Raw genomic sequence first — 19680 nt, 5'->3', positions numbered from 1 at the left:
TGACGGTGCGAAGCTGTGTTGTATGTTTTATCATCATCACCAATCATACATTTGTGTTTGCCTGACAGTTGTGTGCTGTAGGTTAGTCAAACTGGGCTTCCTGCTGATGAGACTTTCTGAAGTATGTGCGCTTCGGGGAATCTCCCTGATGTGTTTTTGACCAGAACATAAGAGAAAACCTGAAGGAGGTTTAGCCCAACCTGCTGACATCAGAGCCACAAAGCGATCATAAAACGAAACCCAATGTTACAATATGAAGCCTGTAAAATTATAAGAGGTATTATTTTCAAGAAAACCACAAGACCATCTTTAATTAGAATCAGTTGAAAACGTGTAGGAGCTGTTAGATAAGAAACTCTATGTTTATGTTGTCCTGAGTTATGGTGTGAAGAGTGACCGTGATAACAGGCGACTCTCAGCAGAGTACAGCTGTGGTTATCGTTGTTACAACAGATTTGAAGACAGAAAGTGTCCAAACGAAGGCCTCTTTATCTTTTTCCACGTCAAAATATAGTCAACAAATGTGTCCTTTATAAATAAAATAAACAAAGAGGTCTTCACAAGGACACTCAACAGCCCTTTTCAGAGTGCAATTGCGCTACAGCACCTTAATGAAGGCCATCTGTTTCTACGCCTTTAGACATTCATATCGATTCCGCAATAGTGTAACGGCGCTTCTTGGATGATGTTGATTATCCTCGGTTGTCTTGCCGTTAACTATAATACTAAACATACTTAATTGAATATATATATTCGGGTGTGGGTAAGTAAAAGCACGGGAACAACTTGTGCCGTGCGTCTCATACTTTTTAATGTCCGTCCATAACAAAGCATAACATATCAAGACTGCCCAACAACAACAGCGACACCTCACTTGTCTTAAAGCAATATCACTCCTCAAACCGTAACCATGGGTAACCTTAAAGGCATAGTGCATCATATCAAACAGATACTCTTGTACAGTACAAATTGTAAATATAAATGAAATGAGCATTAAATCAAATAATGTATATTATTTCAACCTAAGAAAAATAAAGATCTATAAAATAAAACTTCACAAAAATGAATCTCATCTCCATCTTACAATAGCATAATATTGGTGTCCCAGTCTGTGAATTAATATTGCCTTACAGCGGTGCAGAAGTACAAAAGCACAGGGCATAGCCCCACGCACGCACGCACGCACGCACGCACGCACACACGCACACGCTCTGCTGATCCCGTCTTGCCCCTGTAACACCTGTTACTAACTCCATAGGCAGCACAGAGTGGGGTTCACCTCGTACCACCATGACCCCTCTCTGAAGGAGAAACGTCACAGGGACGTAAATATCACGCCCTGACAAGGCAGCCTGAATCTGGCAAACATTCAAAGAATACAAAGACAACACAAAAAACATTTATAATATTTTAATCTGCATCACTTTGAACAACAAAATCCCTGTAAACATTACAAAAATCAGCACCTGTGTCATCGGAGGAAAAAGTGGTCCTGGTTTGACAAAAAGGGGAAAACTTGAACGCAGTCTGACGTCTGCAACAATAAATAGCCTGCAGTTTAGACTTCGGCAAACGGCCGGGTTACATTACAAGTGTTTTGAGAATCAAAGTCAGAGATTTAGAAGATGGTTTCAACACTTAATGGTGTTTTAAATGAATAGGAACACTTTGAGGAACTTGTAGATCCGTCAAAAGTTTGTTTTTGTGTCTAATTGGCTCTTTTTTTCCCTTTTTCACAACCCTAATTATCAAATACACAACAACAGGAACCGTAGTGGCTCTGGGCTGTAAAAATACTGGTTCTTTATCATCCTGCTTAATGAAACGCATGAGAAATCAATTCATATTGGAGGCTTGATTCAAATTGAAGTGAAGGTTAAGGAAACAATAAACACATTCCTGTTGGAAATATTCACATGTTTGAGTCACTACTTGTAGTCAGAACACCGTATTCGCAATTTTTATGCACAAAGATGTCGCTGAACATGTGTGGAAAATACCCAGAGTTGATTTTCCAACACATGCAGGAACCCTGTGAGAGAAGCACCAGGTTTGAGAGACCGTTAAGTCTTAAATCATCAACTACAGACATCACAGCAGCATGAGACGTCCCTCTGAAGTGTGAGATAAATTACAGGTGAAAGGTAAGAAAGGTGGAGCTCGAACAGGAGAAGGGAAAAAGAGGCTGGTATTGCTTCAAGTTGAGTCTGTGGTATTTTTCAAAGCACCAAAAGTCACAGAAAGAGTCAAAGGGTGATTGTTGGTACGTTATCAAAAGGCTTATTTCACACGAGGAATCAAGATGACATCAATGTGATTGGATGCCATGAGGAGGAGGCAGTACAGAAAATTCAGAGGTCTCCTGAACGCAGCACCAAACAGATATGAAAATGTTTTTGTTTAGGAAAACATCATGCAAAGGTTAGAATCAGACATCTGATGCACAGAGAGGATAAATGGGTGGGTGTTCAGGACTGAAGGCACAGCAGAGAGGGGGGAGGGGAGGGGGGGGGGGCACAGGGGGACTCAAACAATTAACACCTCAGGAATATTTAACATGTTAAAGAGTTTCACTGTGCTCTACTCGGTCTGCTGGCTCTTCTGTGTTCTTAATGACTTTAAACTATCCTCTGAGGTTTTTAAACGACAAATCAGAGCAAAGCGCATTTTGAAGGCGTCACTTTCTGCTTCAGATTTCAAAAGTATACCATAAATCAATACATTTTCTATTTTGATTAACAACACACTCTCTGCTTAAACAACACTGTTGTTTTTTGTTACTGAGATATATATATATAAAGAGGTATAACTTTGAACCATGCAGTGGTATCCACATGAACAAACAGGGAGTGGATTACCTTGATACTGTCAGGAATGATAACAACACAAAGAGATCATTATGTGGTCACAGCAGGTGAGTTACAAACCTAAAAATCAAGAATATTAAGGGTTACAAGTAAAATTGTTTCTGTTTTGGTGTTTATAGAAGCATCCTGATCATGACCAAACAGGAGAGAACACGGTGGGCGGAGTCAGAGTGAGTAGAGCACGGTGCTGCTGGGAGCGTCACAGGAGAACATGTATGAATGAAAATCCTTCACATGTATCTCTGTGTGTGTTTTTGGTTATGTTTGGTGAAAGCAAAGCTGCTCACAGAGGAGCGCAGTGTGTTTTCACAACAGGAAATATTAACTACACACACCTTGAGTGTTTGTGTAGAGTTTCCTGTGGTGGTGAAACTGTGCTGTTTTTTTTTTTTTTGTTTTAGCACCTGAAGTGGAGGCAGCATCACAGAGCAGAGTCACTATCAGCAAAAAAAAAAACAACACAAACATGAATGAAGAATGTTTTCTCGACTTTAAACATAGCTTCTTTTGTCCCAGAAGAAGTTTGTAAATTTCCAGCATTCTGTAGAACTGGTGAGGAATGTTTTGATTTTTTCCAAACAGACAGTGAAAGCATCGTCTGACACTTCCCCAGTCTCAACCGATAAATGATTTGTCTTCTAAAGCAAAAGCCCAGAAAAATTCTGGTTTCAATTTTCTATCCTCCCCTCTATGAACTGAACAGTTTTTTTAATTAAAAGATGTAATCAATTATTTTGAGAGCAAAACAGGAAAACAACAGATGACGAGACATTCAATATTTGGACAACAACTTTGGAACAAGAGACTGAAACTAATCAAAAATCATTTGAAAAATTGATTATTATTGAGTCAAAATTCACAATTATTCTCTAGTTCCAGTTTTATCAGGCTCTCAGATGGCCACTGTTAAAGAGATTTAATAGGGCTGTCAAACAACACATTTTTTGTTTAAATCGCTCAATTTCAAGTAAATCGCAATGAATTCCATTCTTTCATCATTTAAAAAAATCAATGTGATCAAAAGACAACAAACAAACTTCAAAAGAAAATTAAAACAATAATTTCAGGCCTGAATTGATCAGGATAAACATGGTAATGCTGACAGTCCTAATATGAAAGTTACCTCTCAAGTTGCTTGTGAAAAAAAATCAGTTTTAAAACCTAACAGTGTGGGTAGTAGTATCCCTCAAAGTTGTGGGATTTGGTGACACTGCTCTGTGAGACGCTTCCTGTGTTACAGACAGAGAACTGGCACTCCGAGGAGTGTATGTCTGGTTCACTTCACACCGTATAAAAACACACAGTTAACACAACATGTGGCACAGAGAACACACAGAGTCCAGTCAGTGCGAGAGCTGCTGGTGAAGGATTTGTGGTCCCTGAAAGGTGAACAGACAGTCGTGGGTTTGTCTCCTCATGCCGTAAAACACTTTATGCTCAAATATATAAGGAAACACTAAATCAGCCTGTAGGTGAAGTTCACCTCCAGCTGAGGAAGATTTGTTGACAGGAGAAAAGTCCCAAGAAGAAAATTCAGAAACAGATATGAAAAGTGTTTGTTTATAGAAAAAAAAGCATCAAAACTCTGCTTCAAATATTCCCAGTTTTCCTGAAGCTCTCTAACATTTTGACAAGTTGTCTGGATTTCCTGAAGTGAAGGTGTGTGTGTGTTTGTGTGTAAGGCCTTTGTGTTGTTGATCCACAGGAGGTAGAAGTCAGACTCAGGCCATCTCCAACTCGCGCTCGATCCCCACGTACTTCAGAGCGTCCGCCTGGCTGTACCTGCAAGAGACATACAGAAAAATATGTAATCTCCTATCAAAAATAATAATAATTAAACAACCTAGCATGAGTTGCTGTGAAAATTTGGGGAAGTCCAATTTTATTCATTTAGAAAAATCCTTGTTTCCAGGCCACCTGACCTTCCATTTACAAAACCCTTTTACTACAGGGATATAATTGGACCATATTCTTAAACAAGTATCTTAAAGTCAGCAGGGTTGAAATATTTTGTAGAGTAAGTATGAATTATGCAGAAAGCAAATATAAGTATGTAACATAAGTAAAAAAGTAATCAGACGTCCAGGATGAAATATGGGCTGGTGTTGTAAAACTGCAACTGATTTTACAATACTTCAAAAATTCTGCTGGTTACAACTTTTAAAACGGGAAAAAACGTTTTAAATGTACCTGATTCTTATCACATTAAACTATGTTTTAGCAAAAAGCAGCGATAATACGTCATCTTGGACTCTTCAAATGTCAAAAAGGTGCCAGAAGCATTTTTTCAGAGTAAACTATTTATTAGAGGTGAGGGGAAAAAAACGATTTCTCTAAAAGCCGAGATTCTTATCTTCTGAGATTTTAAATAGATTCATAACTTCCAAAAATCGATTTTGGCTATCAGTCACTCCCTGCTAAGTGCTAAGGTTAGCTCTTTAACTCAGAATAATGCAGAAGAGAGCAACAAGAAATTCATCCAGTCTCACAGATGACTTGAGTAGAAATAGGTAATATTTCAAAAATAGACTTAGAATCATGAATCCAGAATTGTTTTGAATAGATTCTGAATCAAATCGTGACCCCAAGAATCGAAATCGAATCGTGAGACAACCAAAGATTCCCAGCCCAAATATTTATTAAGTGTGACAATGTTAGACTGATAAATTATATACATTTTGTTCTACATGGATTTAAAAACTGACTGAATGTCATTAAATATTCAAAGCAGCTGGACAATAACATGCTATAGATGCCGCAGAAACATTTCTTCTGATTTTTGAGTGATCTGTTTTTGGCTTTTTAGACATTCAAATCACTCATGCAGATCAGACTGCCAGTGTGACCGACCTGTAGTCGAAGAAGAGCTCCTCTCCAGTCTGGATGGCTCTCTTAGCAAAGATTCCTATCCTGTGATCCCCGTTCACCATCATCACTGCACAGCACAGACATGTTAAAATAAGATAAACACAAAATATTTCTTTGTCTCACGAGGCTGCAGACACTCCTTCTTCATCGTGTTACCTTTTGCATAGCAGTTGGGGTTTACAGAATGATTGGCAAAGCGGATCTTGTTTCCTTTCCTTGTGGCATCAACAACAAAGTCTGTAGAAAAAAACAACACATTTTATATCCAGAGTGATCACTTTGTTTTGGATGTCTTCAGTTGTATTCTTTTTTCTATCCAAGACAGAGAAAATCCTCTCATGCTGTGAATCAGTGAGCGTGTGTGTTTTACCGTTGTTGAGGTTGAACAGGAAGCTGCACATGTATTTGTCGTAGACCTTCCCTCTGCGGTCAGCTTCATCCTGAGAGATTATCTGCAGACACAGATGGAAATAATGAAATATTTTTCTACAGATTTTTTTCCCCTCATTTTAAATCACATGTTTGAAATTTCATCATTTTGTATTTCAACAAAAGCAAGCGTTTTTCTTAGGCTTTTATTTTGCACGTTGTACCGTCTACAGCTAAGTTTGTTTTAATTCCTCTTTGGTTAAAAACCTGCTTTTATCCTGACAGAAGATAAGGAACTACAAGTAGATTGAAATCAACAATAACTTAAAAAGAACTCAAAGGAAAAGTCAAAAAGTTAAATGTTTGATGTCACAAGATGGATATTACGTTTGACTGTAACTGAGCTGTCTGAGAATTTTTATCAAAGTGAAATGAGCCATGCAAAGGTGCCGCAGTATCGTTTAAGACAGCGGACCTGAAGGGACAAATTGGCAAGAGATTAAAACCAATTTATGGATTCCTTTTGGACCTTAGTTGAATTGAGATTAACCTGTTAATGCTGAGAGCACTAATATCAATATAAACTTTAGACATACTGTAAAATCCGGAATATATGTTGCACCAGTATATTAGACGCACCCTGTTTTGAAGGTCTCTTATAGAGACGCATCGCGTGCACTCAGATTTCAATACACAATGAATGGGGATGGGTTTTTAATCACGTCAGGTCGCAGTGATAGGGGCTGCGTCACCCGCTGTAATGACGGTGCGTGTTTCAGTATTTTATACTGGTATATTGGTCGCACCAGTGTATAAGACACAGCCGACTTTTAAGACGAAAAAATAGGTATTAAAAGTGCGTCTTATACACCGGATTTTACGGTACATAAAAAACTCATATTTCAGACTTCAGGGCTAAAAAGAGGCATTTAACAAGATCAGATAAGCATTTCTTAAATTTTTACATATTAGTTATTTCTGTGATAATTAGTAATTTTCCGGTCATTTGTCTTATTATTTGAGATAACAATAATTTTCAGGTAATGAGTTCAGTTTAACTGGTCTCGATTGTTTTAACTTCACATGAACCAATTGATCCTGACCACTTCAAAGTTTTTGAATAAACCCTTAAAAATTATCTGGAGCAAGCCTTCACACATCTCTGCTGTCTGTCTGATCTCTGCGGAGAAAAAGAAGAGCCCTACCTCTCCACAGTACTCCGAGATGAACTCGTTTTTCTGGACCGGCTCTTTGATGAAAATGCCCCAACCTGCCACGTCAGAGGGGGCGAGAAGAAGATGCTGGGAGACACAGAGAGAGAGAGGAAATCTAGTTAAAAACATCTTTTATATTAAAAAATACAAATACAGATGATGATGATCACACTCAGAAAATTCAAGTTTTAACTGTTTTAGTACAAATGACGTAACTTACCAGCTCTTTAGCCTTTTTCATACATGTTCTGAACTTCTGACAGTTTTATGGTGCGATAGCACCTGATGTTGTAGCTGCATCTTATCATGCCGACTCTATATAGACTTTTCCTTTAAGCCAACTGATAAAAAGTCAGGGTGAGTCCATGTGTGGCCACAGTGGGTAATAATCTGAACCTTCAAGGTGAGCGAGTGGGCAAGTTGGTGACAATATTTATGCTGAGCCAAGAGTCATCTTTTCTGCTTGGCTAGGTTTTTTAATGTTGTGTTTGTATTTAACATACTCCAACATGTTGTCGTGACATTAACACAAAAAGGGGCCGTTACTGAAAACACCTCCAAACCAAATGAAGTATGTTGAATTTTAAACGGTGAGTCAGACAGATAATCTTTCACTTTACAAAGGTTTAAACTGTATTCTTGCGTGATGATTTCAATCGTGTTCAGCAAAGCCCATAACCTGCCGTTTTTGTGCAGCTATGTAGCTCTTAGTAAAATCTGTTTTCCCCATGTGGAATTTGTAATCCTGCTAGCTACCGGTACACTAGTTGAGCTCTCAGCCTACTATGATAGTTGTGAAGTACGGACCTGCAGTTGGATGCTGGCGCATGTCTCAGCGTTTTATACTGGTAAATGAGTTACAGCGTAGCCTGCTTTTTAGATGAAAAAAAAGGCATCAACGGTGCCTTGAATTATACGGTACATATGTGAAAGGAAGGTCCTGTCCTGAAATCATCTAGAAAATGTCAGGAGTTCATGGAAAAGAGCTTCTGAGTTACCTTCTTGGCCCCTCTCTGAATGGAGCAGTTCTTGCAGGACACGTTCTTGCTGTCCCAGTGATCCGCAGCGCCGCAGGTCAGGCAAAGGTCAGGGTCACACTCCCTAACTGCCAGGTAGCATGGACACTGCTTGGTGTTACACTGAGCTTTGCACCGACAGCCTGGGAAGCGGTTCTGACCTGCATCCACACAGCAAAGAAAAAAAGGTTAAGTGTTTTTTCAGGAGACATAAGGCTGCTTTAATCAGGTGTGTTTGATCTTACACTCAGAGCTGCACTGGCAAAACTTCTCACAGAAGTTCTGAGCGGTGACACACGGGCATGAGGAGTCACAGGGCTGCCTGGGGTGGTCACATGGCTGGTAATTATACACGTGATTGGATGAGCCGTCTGTAGAGGGACAGAGGAGGTGTAAATTTCAAACTTGATCTTGTCAAGTCAATCCTACTCTGAATTTCACCGGGTCAACTAAAAACTTTTCTCCAGACTTATTTGTCTTTTTCTTTGTACAAATTAAAGTCAATAATTTTTTCGAATTGCAGAAAATCTTTGAGATGAAATTGTTGACACGTTTTCAGCCATGTCACTTAATCCAGCAAAAATGACAAAACAGGTATCGATGGTTAGATTTTTACTACCATGGTATCTTAGAATTAAGTTTTGGTATCCTGACAACCCTGGACCACTGACCTTTCTTCAGCTGGATCTTCCTGCAGTGGGTGGCCCACAGTCTGTGTTTCCTCTTTTTCTTTCTGGGCGGGGTGTCCTCATCTTCAGCAGGAGCGCGAGCGATGATGCTTGACTCTTTGACCCTGAACTCGTAAACCTGCAGCACACAGTCATGATAACATTCCATCAGAAACCTGCCAAAAAATACTTTATTTAAAAAACCGGTTGTGACTGACACTCACCTGTCTGCAGGTCTTGGTGCCAATGAGTCGTGCGATGGCGCAGAAGTTGTCGTAGTATGTTCCTATGAGAACCCTGAAGAGAGAAGCTTCAGCTCCGCTCCAGTCCACGGCTTCGGCTTCACCGGTCAGCTTCATCTTCACTGGAGTCTGACAACGCGAGTTTCCCTCTGAACACACACAAGAGAAGGAACATGCAGTGTTTGAGGAACTTGTGTACTACACCTGTGATGACAGCATGCGTTTCTTTTAACCAGTAAGAGACTGTACCTGAGCTGCTGCTGGTGTTGTCGTCCTTCTTGTCGTCATCGTCTTTGTCATTGTCTTGCTCGTCATCTTTGCTGCCCTCGCGATCACTGTCCGTGTCTTTGGTTTCTGAGGAAACCGTAGGGGTGCTCGGCCGGCTGTTGCTGTTTGGCAGTCTACCACGGCGACGACCTACAGTTCGTTTAGAGGGTGTCTTTGCCCGCTCGGCAACCACGCCTGCAGGAAACGCATTCACCATCCCATCCTGAGAAGATGAAACAGTGACACAATGATGCACTGCTGCTGCTGAAGCAAGTCAAACTAATATATTCTCAGGTTATTCAGCTCAGTTAAATCTATGGGAAAGTTTAATACTTTGGGAAAGAAATGAGCAGCACTAACACTTCTGTTTTAAGTTCACTCACCTGAACCGGGCTCATGTAGCAGTCATTGTCACAGGGTTGACTGTCCATCAGGTTCTCCAAGTTCTTGCGCTTATAAGTGTTTGGAGTTGCATGAAAAGCTAAAAGACAAAACAAAATCAGTTCTGTGAGTCTGTTCTCACAAGTTCAATCACTTCTCATTTAGTTTGAATTCATTCAGTTAATTAATCTGCTTAGATTTTAGTGATTTAAATTTTAATGCATAATATATTTTAATGTCTTCGTAACCGTTAAACAGAATCTACATTTTATCACTTAACAATCAAAGAATTGTGTCAAATCTCTCTTTTTGATATTTTTTTTCAATATAAATTGTATTTTACGTCTTATCTTCATATTTATCTATTTTTGGATCTTCTATTTTAATACATTTTGTATTTTAATGACCAATTTTTTCCTCAAGATTTTGTTTCCTTCATGCTCTGAATATTCTGTTTCTAATTAATAACTTTAACTAAAGTGCTATATGTATGAATGGGGCTTTTTAAATAAACTGGCCATGTATTAAAATGTAACTTTTTAACTGGATAAGAAAAGTTTCTTTTCTTGCCTTTATATGTTGTTTCAGACATTCTGATTTTTTGTGATGGCATTCCTGTCATAAAAAGGTAATCAAATCAGCTTCTTTAAGATATAGAACTAAAAAGGATTTAGCCAATACCAGGGCTTTCTTTGCTCCTAATTTAAAAGTTTTGTACACCTGCATGGATCTGATCAAAGTCACTTTTTTGGTAGAATAAAGTTTCTTCAACATTACATCGACCAATCCAGGATATCAGGGCTCTTCTACTCTATCCGAAGTTATTAAGATGAAAATTGTATTGACACACAATGGGTTATACCTGAAATGTATGTGTGTGTACTTACGGTGGAGAAAGCAGTCATATTTGAAGCAGCGTCTGCAGAACAGAGTGTGGAAAGAGTGCAGGCTCTGCTCACGCTGCACAGAGCGAGCATTCGGACCATCAATGTTCGGTGTGCATTCAGGAGGAAGAGCTCCGGGCAGCTGCTGCTCAGTCAACTCCTTATATCTGAAAAACACACAAAAATCGAAGATGCTAAGTCCATGATGTGAATTATATGACATGAAACAGAAAAATGCACAGATCAAGTGATTTTATTGTTATTTCATTCTATACAAAGTTGAGTTGTGTAATGATATTTCTATACACACTCTCTCACATTCAATAACCCACTTACTTCTCTTTGAGCTCCTCAGTGGAGCCTTTGTCTGGAAACATGGAGGAAATTGCTTCAAAAATCTTATCAGAGGGAAACTTCTTGTTGCTGTCATTGCTGCTTTGGCCTGCAGACGACACATGCACAAACAAAGTTTCAAGACACAAAAAATATTTCTAACCACAGATTTGACTTTTTACTGAAGTTTTGGGAAACAAATAAAAGCTTGGAAAGGCTGTTTAGTCATAAAAATAAAGCAAAATGTTGGATATTTCTGACCCCTAGTATTTCTTCAAAATGCATGCACTTCCTTGGTAGTTATATATTATAAACATTGACAGTTGAACCTTTATTTGCATGCCCTCTTTATACAATTTGTGTTTTCTTTTCACAAAAATAAAACTATTTCCAAATAAAAAAAAATTCTCACACATCACAAGTAGTCTAGAAGTATTTACAAAGCAGAAAAGACATGTTACTGCTCTGGATGTGACTGGAGTCTGCCGTGTTCACAATCTTTCAAATCTACACCACAAAAAAGCTGCATGCAGTCACCACATTCACTAAACTTACTCTCGTTGTTAATGAGGCCGTCCTTGCGGGAGTCCTCTGGATGCTCCTTGGAGTCACACATATCCATCTTGTCTACTTTGAAGTCCTGTTCGTCATCCTCATCGTCATCCTCGTTGTCACTGTACTGAGACAGAGCACTGACCAGCTCTACAAAAATCTCATCGTTGATGAAGCCGCACTCTGCAAAACACCAGACATAAATACAAAGTTTAGAGTAAAAAGAAAAAAAAGTTTACAACTGCCGTGCAAAATTATGATAAAAAATTACTGACATGTAATCTGAATCAAAAGATGCATTGTAAACCACCTCTGATCCTCACCTCTGTCTCCGTGGACTTTTCCGTCATAATTTTTGATGAGCTCTTCTATAAAAGTACCGTCTTGGTCCAGGATCTCGTCTCCCATGTAGGGAATGTTGTGGAGCACCGTCTCATCCTCCACCTGGTGCACAAAATGCAACACAACCATGAGATTAAAGGGAATTTACACCATGTTTTATGTGAAAGTTAAAACCGTGTTGGTGGTAGTGTGTGCTATATTGGCGGGTAAACGTTTTATTACTAGGGCAGAGATCCCTGAAGTACCAGGATGCTTTAATTCCGTACGTTTTCTTTGGCTTTATACACAAATATAATAAATACAGCTGCAGCCAAATCATGATCAAATGTTTCCTCTGTTTTCAGGATTTTAAAATTTACTGGTTGCCTTTTAAAGCTTTTAACTAGCACCACCATACCTACTGAACTTCTCCATGTTCATACTTCAGATGGAGCACTGAAGGCCAATCTAAGAAAAGATGATGAACTTCTAATATTCTAATCTGTCTAGAGCTCCTTAAAAACATTCCCAGCAATTATATTCTGTGATACCATTTTAAGCTGTTCAAGGTTTCTGTTCTGCTGAAAAAGAGAACCAGAACAGGTCTCAACCACTGACAAATACACTTTTTATTCACTTCTAAAACTGGCATAAAAAGTGCATAAGTTAACACACCATAAAGTTCTGCTGCAGAGGTGACCAGGAGTACATGACAGGAACTGAGGCCACAGCATTGAGTGTCTTAAGGGGGATGACCTGCCTCTGGAACTCAGAAAACCCGCTGTCCACTGTGCACTGCAAAGGACACCCAGAAAACTAAGTATACACCTTCACAGAGATTTTCAACATTTCATTGTTCTTAAGAAAATGTTTGTCCACTTACCTCTCGGGTTCCCCTAAGAGAGCCCACAGACGTCATGATGTGAACCGGCTGGATTCGCCTTGTCTTCCACTCCTGGTTCAAAATGTCAGTCCGCTCCAGGATTTTCTGACGGTTGGTGTTGAACATGCTCTGGAGGAGTAAAAACAAATTTAAAAATGTACTGCAAAGAACAACAGAAACACGTTGACCAGTTACCAATGATGGATTGTTTTTGTTATCTATTGATGCAAAAAACATGAAAACAGTAGGGAGAAAAAAAACAAGGCCCTATATAAATTTAAGTTATTATTATTATTATTATTAAGATATTACTTGGCAGCCATGTTAAATGACCATTAAATGTGATTATTGATAGCAAGAAAGAGGTTTCCACAAGCGTCTGAAACTTGCCAGATTGCAGAGTACTGCCTCTTATCCATCCTGACAAATTTTGTACCATTTCATGTTATCTTATGAAAGTATTCTTTTTAAATCCTTTTTAGAAATCACTGGTACTCTCAGCTGACTAAGTAGTTTTTCCACAATCCAAGCAGGAGATTTTAGACATGACCAAAACATCTCTGTGGTGAAGAAAATAAGAAAACAGAATGCAAGCAAACCTGTTGCGCAGGGAAGTAAGAAAAGATAATAACATCTATTATTCTTAGTAATATCCTTCTGGCTTGTGTGATTAAGTAGTTAGCGTGAAGGTCTGTGTGGACGAACCTTGACCTCGTCAGCCCGTCGGAAGCGTTTTAGCTGCCGCAGTCTCATGTACTCAGACTTCACCCTTCTCTTCCAGCAGGCAGGACCTTTCTCCGAGCGCTTCCCTGTCAGCACCATGATTAACCTGCAGCCAAATAAAAGAAGCACAAAATTTAAAAATCTGTCTTAATTGGGAGTTAAAGTGTTTGAATGAACAGGGCTTTCAAAAATAAAGCAACAATATGACAATGGACAGCACAATTTATCGTAATGTCATCATTATTGGGAAATGAGCATTTGCAATAATCACAAAATAAAAGTTTAGTTTAATCACAATCAATATTATTTCATGTATATTAACAGTGCTTTCTCGCTCAGTCATGCGTACACTTTATCCATTGAATAGAAGGTTGGGTATAGTGGTCATGCTTTCACTTTGTTGCAGTGAGATGAAGCTAGAGGAGGTATCTGCTGCTCTCAAATTAATTGGTGGATGTTTTTTGAAGAAAACATTTTTTTTTAGATTGATTTGGATTCAGGAGGGACATTTCGTAAACAGTTATTGTGTACAGCAGGGGTTGCCAAACTTTTCTCAGGTCGCGGCCCACTAACTTGAGATGCTAGAGACTGTAGGATCCCTACTGACTCTGGGGGTTGATGCCCCAAATATTGCACAGCCACACACTAAACTAACAGGTCTATCCAAACATTAGTAACACAAAAAACAGACAAGAGAAGAGCCTAAAACCATAACATTATTTTATATAGTAATTTTATGCAAGAAAGGCTTGACGCAGAATACAAGTAATTTCCATGTATGGGGAGGAAGAAGGAAAGGATGTGTTCCCTTTCAGTATTTTGTCCTTTGATTTTATCTAAAACTAGAATTATACAGTATGTCATAATTATATATATAAGTTTGACAGTCCTCCAGGTATGCAGGAGCAGTTAGTAAGCTTTTTACAGAATTAGTCTTTGACATTTTTGCAGAAGGCCACCTTTTTAGTCAGTACTAGTCCCTTCCTACCAGCCTGGCAAGTCTGACTGCAATCTCTCACTTTTGATCAGAGGTGTAAGACGAGCTGTCATGGAGACGTGTTGTTAAGCTATGTGTCAGATTGTAAGACATGAGTAGGAGTGCAGTGATACGACAAGTTCTGCCAAACTTAATCACAGACTGAGTCAAGATTTAAGATCACTTGTAAAAAATGGAGAGTTTGAGGAAAAGTCCTCAACAGAGCTTAATATGTGTTGCTTATAATATCAAAGTTATTGTGCATTAGGGTTGTCAGGATACTAGGATTATAAACTTTGATATGAAAAACCTGGGGCCGCTTTCTTGCCTTTACAGAAGTAGTTTCAGCAGCATAATATTGGGGCCAGGAAGGTGACAGACCATTGCATTTGTCTGAAATTGTCACATGTGATATTGTTATTGTTTATATATTATGTTGATAATAATGACATCAACATGACTTTTAATTAGTCATGATAATACCTTATAGGGCTGTACGTTTACTTTTTTTTGCCCAAAGCACTGGTACTACAATGGTTGATAGTCTTGAAACTAGCGGTGTTCAATAAACCTAAGAACGTGAAGAATAGGTTGACAATCTGCCAAAGCAGAGAGATCGTAGTATCCGGCTACAGTGTCCAAATAACTGGTGTAGTATGTGCTCTTACACAGATGCTTTCCCTTACGCTAATGCCCTTAAACGGTAGTTGCCACCCTCAGCTTTTGGGGTTTAGAGATATTTACAGTCCAACAAAAACAGACTAACATGCTCTGTTAACTGTGCCAAAGCCCAGTGAGGCTAAAACCAGCAAAACGACACACTAGTTTTTTTTCTTACCACTGTAACTTTTGCTGCTTTGCTAAAGTGCTCATGATGGATAGGCCGGGTCTTTGTAATATAGCAATAAGTAAGGTCTTTTACCTGCTTTTTGTAACATAACAATGAGTAAGGTCTTTTACCTGCTTTTTGTAATGTTAACAGACAAAGAGTAAGGTATTTTACCTGCTTTTTGTAAAGTGTCTTGAGATAACACTTGTTATGAGTTGACGCTATACAAAATAAATTGAAATGAACTAGGGCTGGGAATCTGTGGGCATCTCACCATTAGATCCGATTTCGATTCTAGGGGACACGATTCGATTGAGAATCTATTTCCGATTCAAAACGATTCTGGATTCAAAATCAATAATAAATACAGACCTTAATTATACTGCAAAAGTCACATCTAATACAGCTACATGTGAGAAAATATGAAAAAAGGTAAAACAAACATGATTTCATAAAAAGCCTAATTAATAATTCACATCCCACAAGGACCCATCTTACTCTGTATCTGATTTGCTTGTAAAACAAGAGAGACAGGCCAGCAGACAGAGACATGCCAAAAAAGCATTATAAACTGAAATGGAAATTGAGTGAGAGAATTTAATAAATAGACAGAGAATGAAAGAAAGAAAACCACTATTCTTTCAGGTATCCATGGCATATCCTATTATCATTTTTTTTTTAGAAATATTGTTGCAATAAATTTGACATTTCATTGTAGCTACTTACCACTGTGGGGTTTTCTATTTTATTTTACATAAACACACATACACCAAAGTAGGGCTTATATCAACTTAAATGCAATGTAGTTCCAGTAGGCTTATCACTATTTTAATCGTACTTCTGATATTATACTACTGATCATATAATTAGTCACAAAGTGTGCTCTGCAGAGGGGAAAGAAAAAAGAAAAACATTACTACCACGCAAACTCCCTGGCTTCTGCAGTTTTACCTTTATTAGTAATAAAATGTTTTAATTCTTCGCACAGCTCAATCAGCAGCGAATCAGGGATTGTTGAGCAGTTGAAAAAAAAGGCACTGGAATTTTCCCCTCTGTGACTAATTTATCGTCTTTGCATTCATCCATTCATTTTGGGTTTCTAATAAACTCCGGGTGCGCACACAAAGCGAGGCTATGCAAACCTGTCTTGAGTCAACCTTGATTTTAAATAAGACAGGATTGCCATTTAGATTGTTATTGATTTCACAAACAAGACATTTATATTTATGGAAATGTTTACGTCATGTTGACATTGTGCAGCTGCAGTGGCGGTTCTAGTCCACTTTTACTGAGGGGGCCAAACGGGGGACAGTTGTTTTGTCAGAGGGGAAAATTAAACCCAGGTCAAAAATAGACAAAGATGATCGCTTTAAAATAAATATATAAATATTATGCCAAATAAAAGCGCACATCATTAAATACCATGATTTATATTTGTTTCAGTAACAGTATTTAATACTAGATTGTGAGTCCGGTTGTTGAGTCAAATACCAGAGTGTTATTAGGGGGGCTCTTGCATTTGGAGGGGTGGCCACAGGGGGGGGGACCAAGATCAGTGTTACACCAGCCCCTGTTGGCCCCTGCCTAGAACCGCCCATGCTGCAGCAGCTGGCTGTTTATGAAACTGCTGCTTGTCCATGTGGATGGGACCGACTTTTTTTGTTATTTCTTTACAGGACAATATCGAGATATATCCAGTATGTTGTCATTCAGCCAGAAAACAGAAATATGACTTGTTGCCCTAACACTTTCTTTATTCAAGTACAAATAAAACATGGACAGATGGGTATTTTTTTATTGATCACGCAGGGAAATTGTGGTGGCTAAGCAGAAACCAAACTCAATCAAAACTCACGTAATAAAAGTGTATATCTAAAATATGGAGATATTCTGTCTAGACATGAGGCTTCTCTCTGTTTTCTTTTGGGTGGCAGTAGCTCTCTGAACAAAATAAACAAGTAACCTGATGCTTTCAAATCTAGTGTTTCAAACACTGTGAGTTGTGGATCCAATAACAAGCAGCCTCCATGCTCTCATGTCGTGCCAAGTTTGTGTCCCCCCCCCCCACCTCAAAGTGTTTGAACCACAGCTTTGAACACGGTCCAACATAATGTAACCTTTGTTTACATCCTGAAATAAATGTTTTTCTTTCCGTAAAACCAAAGCTAACAAGTTGCCATCTTTGCCCCATGGTGTCATTTCTGACAGGGGATACAAAATGTGGCACGACACCCTCCGGCGAGCTAGCTACCAGTTGTTGAGTTAACAAAGATTGTGAGGCGTCCACATATCATCGAGACGCCAATTGAACCCATTCAAATCAAAGACTGCGGGCCGTGACAGCTTCTCTTACCTGTACAGGAGAACCAGTCCTCATTCAATGGGGTGATTCTGAGTCGATATGGAGAACACAGGGCAAAGTCGTCCTTTGTGTTGGGGATTAGCTGAAGCGTTAGCTCCGCGGCTAACTAGCGGTTAGCTCCGGAGGATTCACTTTGACCGGCTTTACCTCCCGAGCAGTCGGCGAACTAACTGTCGTTTCACCGCTCGAGTCGAGGCAAGTTTTCACAAAATTAACTGTCTAAGATAATAACACGCCGTTTGATAATTTCGCCCGCTCTATAAAACAATTCGCCAATTTGTAACGTTTCCGCCTCAGCACGGTCCGACGGTTCAAAACCGCTTCGCCGTCTCGAACTCACCGCCCACTTCGGCTGCAGCAGATTCAAGAGGCGCCAAACGTTTCGACCAATCGCAGAAGGCGACGCAGGGTGTCCTCAGTGTGGTGGCCCACGGTTGGTCGAGCGGGGTGTTGACAGTGCGGCCAATCACATTTAAGAGCTTTTCGCCGGGGGGGGAGGGGCCTGCAAATGGGGACATGTGGACAGGTTCTTTGTTCTCTCTCGCATGTGTCAACGAAATAAAACTAAAAAACACAAATTGAATGTTTATTGAGAGTTTAATCAAATACGAATAAATGATATAATCTCCTTTATGTCGTTTATATGGATGCGTGTCAGTTGTCACATTTAAACAAGTAAGCTTAAACGTCGTCAGCTGGTTTTTATAGTCGTGCCGTGCTAAAGCATAATGTCTAATTTCTTGTCGTTCAAACGTGCTATCATGAACCTCTTTCACTCAAGGTGCGTCCCACTAAAGAGAAACTGTCTCCTCCGCCTGCTGACAGCTCAGGTAGAGAGAGGAGCTCAGGTGTGCAGCTGATGTTTTCGCAGCTCTTGACTGAGTGATGCACAGCTCATCTTTCTCCAGGAGACACGCACGAAGTCTTTGAGCATGTCCGCAAAGTAAATGAGATTCTGCGGCTGCAAGGCAGTCAGGGCAAAGGGTCGACAAGTTCATTAAGCCCCGCCCATTCGTAACACTCATTGGCCGACGGCTCGACGCTGTATTAATGCTGCGTTCAATACCATTGGAAATAGAAGAGGCGTTTTTTTCCACTCATGTAGGCCTACCTTCTGTTGATCAGTTATAAAAAATAAATAAATAAATAAAATGTTTTTATTTAATTTTGCTTTTTATTTGTTTGCATAGTTGTCTCGATAATTTTTGCATGCTTTTTTTCTTCTTTATCTGTTGTTGTTGGTCATGATGGCTCACTGGTCATGATCAGAAAGTACCGTGTTAAGTCATTTATTTTGTTATTATTATTTAATTTGTCTGTCCTTATCCTTAACCTTGACTTTGCACCTGAGCCCTTTTTATATGTACGTTGGAAGAAAACAAATTGCAATGACATTTTGTACGGTAGACCTAACAGGACCTGCAGCCATCCTTTTTATTTTGCTTTGCTTTCCCATGATACATGTCAGTTATTTGTCAGTACATGTATGTTTCCGTTAATTTCTTGAGATTTCCTTGACTGATCTAACTCATTATCATTGGATATCAACGCTTGTTTTGTTGTGATAAGATGTTTTCTCAAGACCTCAAGTTATTTACTTAAACTAGTGTTGTTATCCGGTCGATAACACAATTTATACGTCAAGATATTGTGACACAAAAAATATAATAATTATATGAGTGCTTGATATATGGAGCTTCTTTAGTGTACAATGACTTTCCTTTCCACATTTTTTTGTATTTGACTTCTTTTCCTATAACTTTCACAAATTAAACCTGCTTTTCAGATACAAATTGAAAATGTAGGCCACAGTAATACTCTGGTGGCAATAAATCAATAAACAAATAAAATATATAGATTATTGTTGATCATATGTTGTTGTTGGTGTAGTTTTTAATGTTGTTGAATATAATAATGAACATATT

The 19680-nt window shown here is 39.0% G+C and overlaps 1 protein-coding gene across 1 annotated transcript; it reads right to left on the bottom strand.

Annotated features, from left to right (window-relative positions):
• Window positions 1–1395: 1395 nt before the first annotated feature.
• ezh2 (enhancer of zeste 2 polycomb repressive complex 2 subunit) lies at window positions 1396–18101 on the bottom strand. Its single transcript, XM_020645948.3, has 19 exons — window positions 17747–18101; window positions 13571–13694; window positions 12866–12994; window positions 12658–12777; window positions 11985–12105; window positions 11665–11844; window positions 11113–11218; window positions 10780–10943; window positions 9895–9992; window positions 9494–9734; window positions 9227–9393; window positions 9006–9141; window positions 8580–8705; window positions 8317–8495; window positions 7310–7405; window positions 6106–6187; window positions 5892–5972; window positions 5718–5802; window positions 1396–4649 (listed from the first exon to the last, which is right to left on the bottom strand). Exons 2-19 carry the CDS (start codon window positions 13685–13687, stop codon window positions 4589–4591), a joined length of 2289 nt encoding a protein of 762 aa, XP_020501604.2. The 5' UTR covers window positions 13688–13694; window positions 17747–18101; the 3' UTR covers window positions 1396–4588.
• Window positions 18102–19680: the final 1579 nt, after the last annotated feature.

This window comes from Labrus bergylta, chromosome 20 (assembly GCF_963930695.1).
Source record: "Labrus bergylta chromosome 20, fLabBer1.1, whole genome shotgun sequence".
In the NCBI taxonomy this organism is placed as follows: Eukaryota; Metazoa; Chordata; class Actinopteri; order Labriformes; family Labridae; genus Labrus; species Labrus bergylta.
This window is presented reverse-complemented; position numbering and strand designations above follow the sequence as displayed.

Bases quoted from the DNA above. Each gene is read 5' to 3' on its own strand.
- ezh2 (XM_020645948.3), bottom strand. From the start codon at position 13,687: ATGGTGCTGACAGGGAAGCGCTCGGAGAAAGGTCCTGCCTGCTGGAAG. The intron at 11,845-11,984 runs GTGAGGATCAGA...GGTGTTTTGCAG, and splicing joins AAAAGTCCACGGAGACAGAG to AGTGCGGCTTCATCAACGAT. The intron at 4,650-5,717 runs GTCGGTCACACT...TGTCTCTTGCAG, and splicing joins GAGCTCTTCTTCGACTACAG to GTACAGCCAGGCGGACGCTC.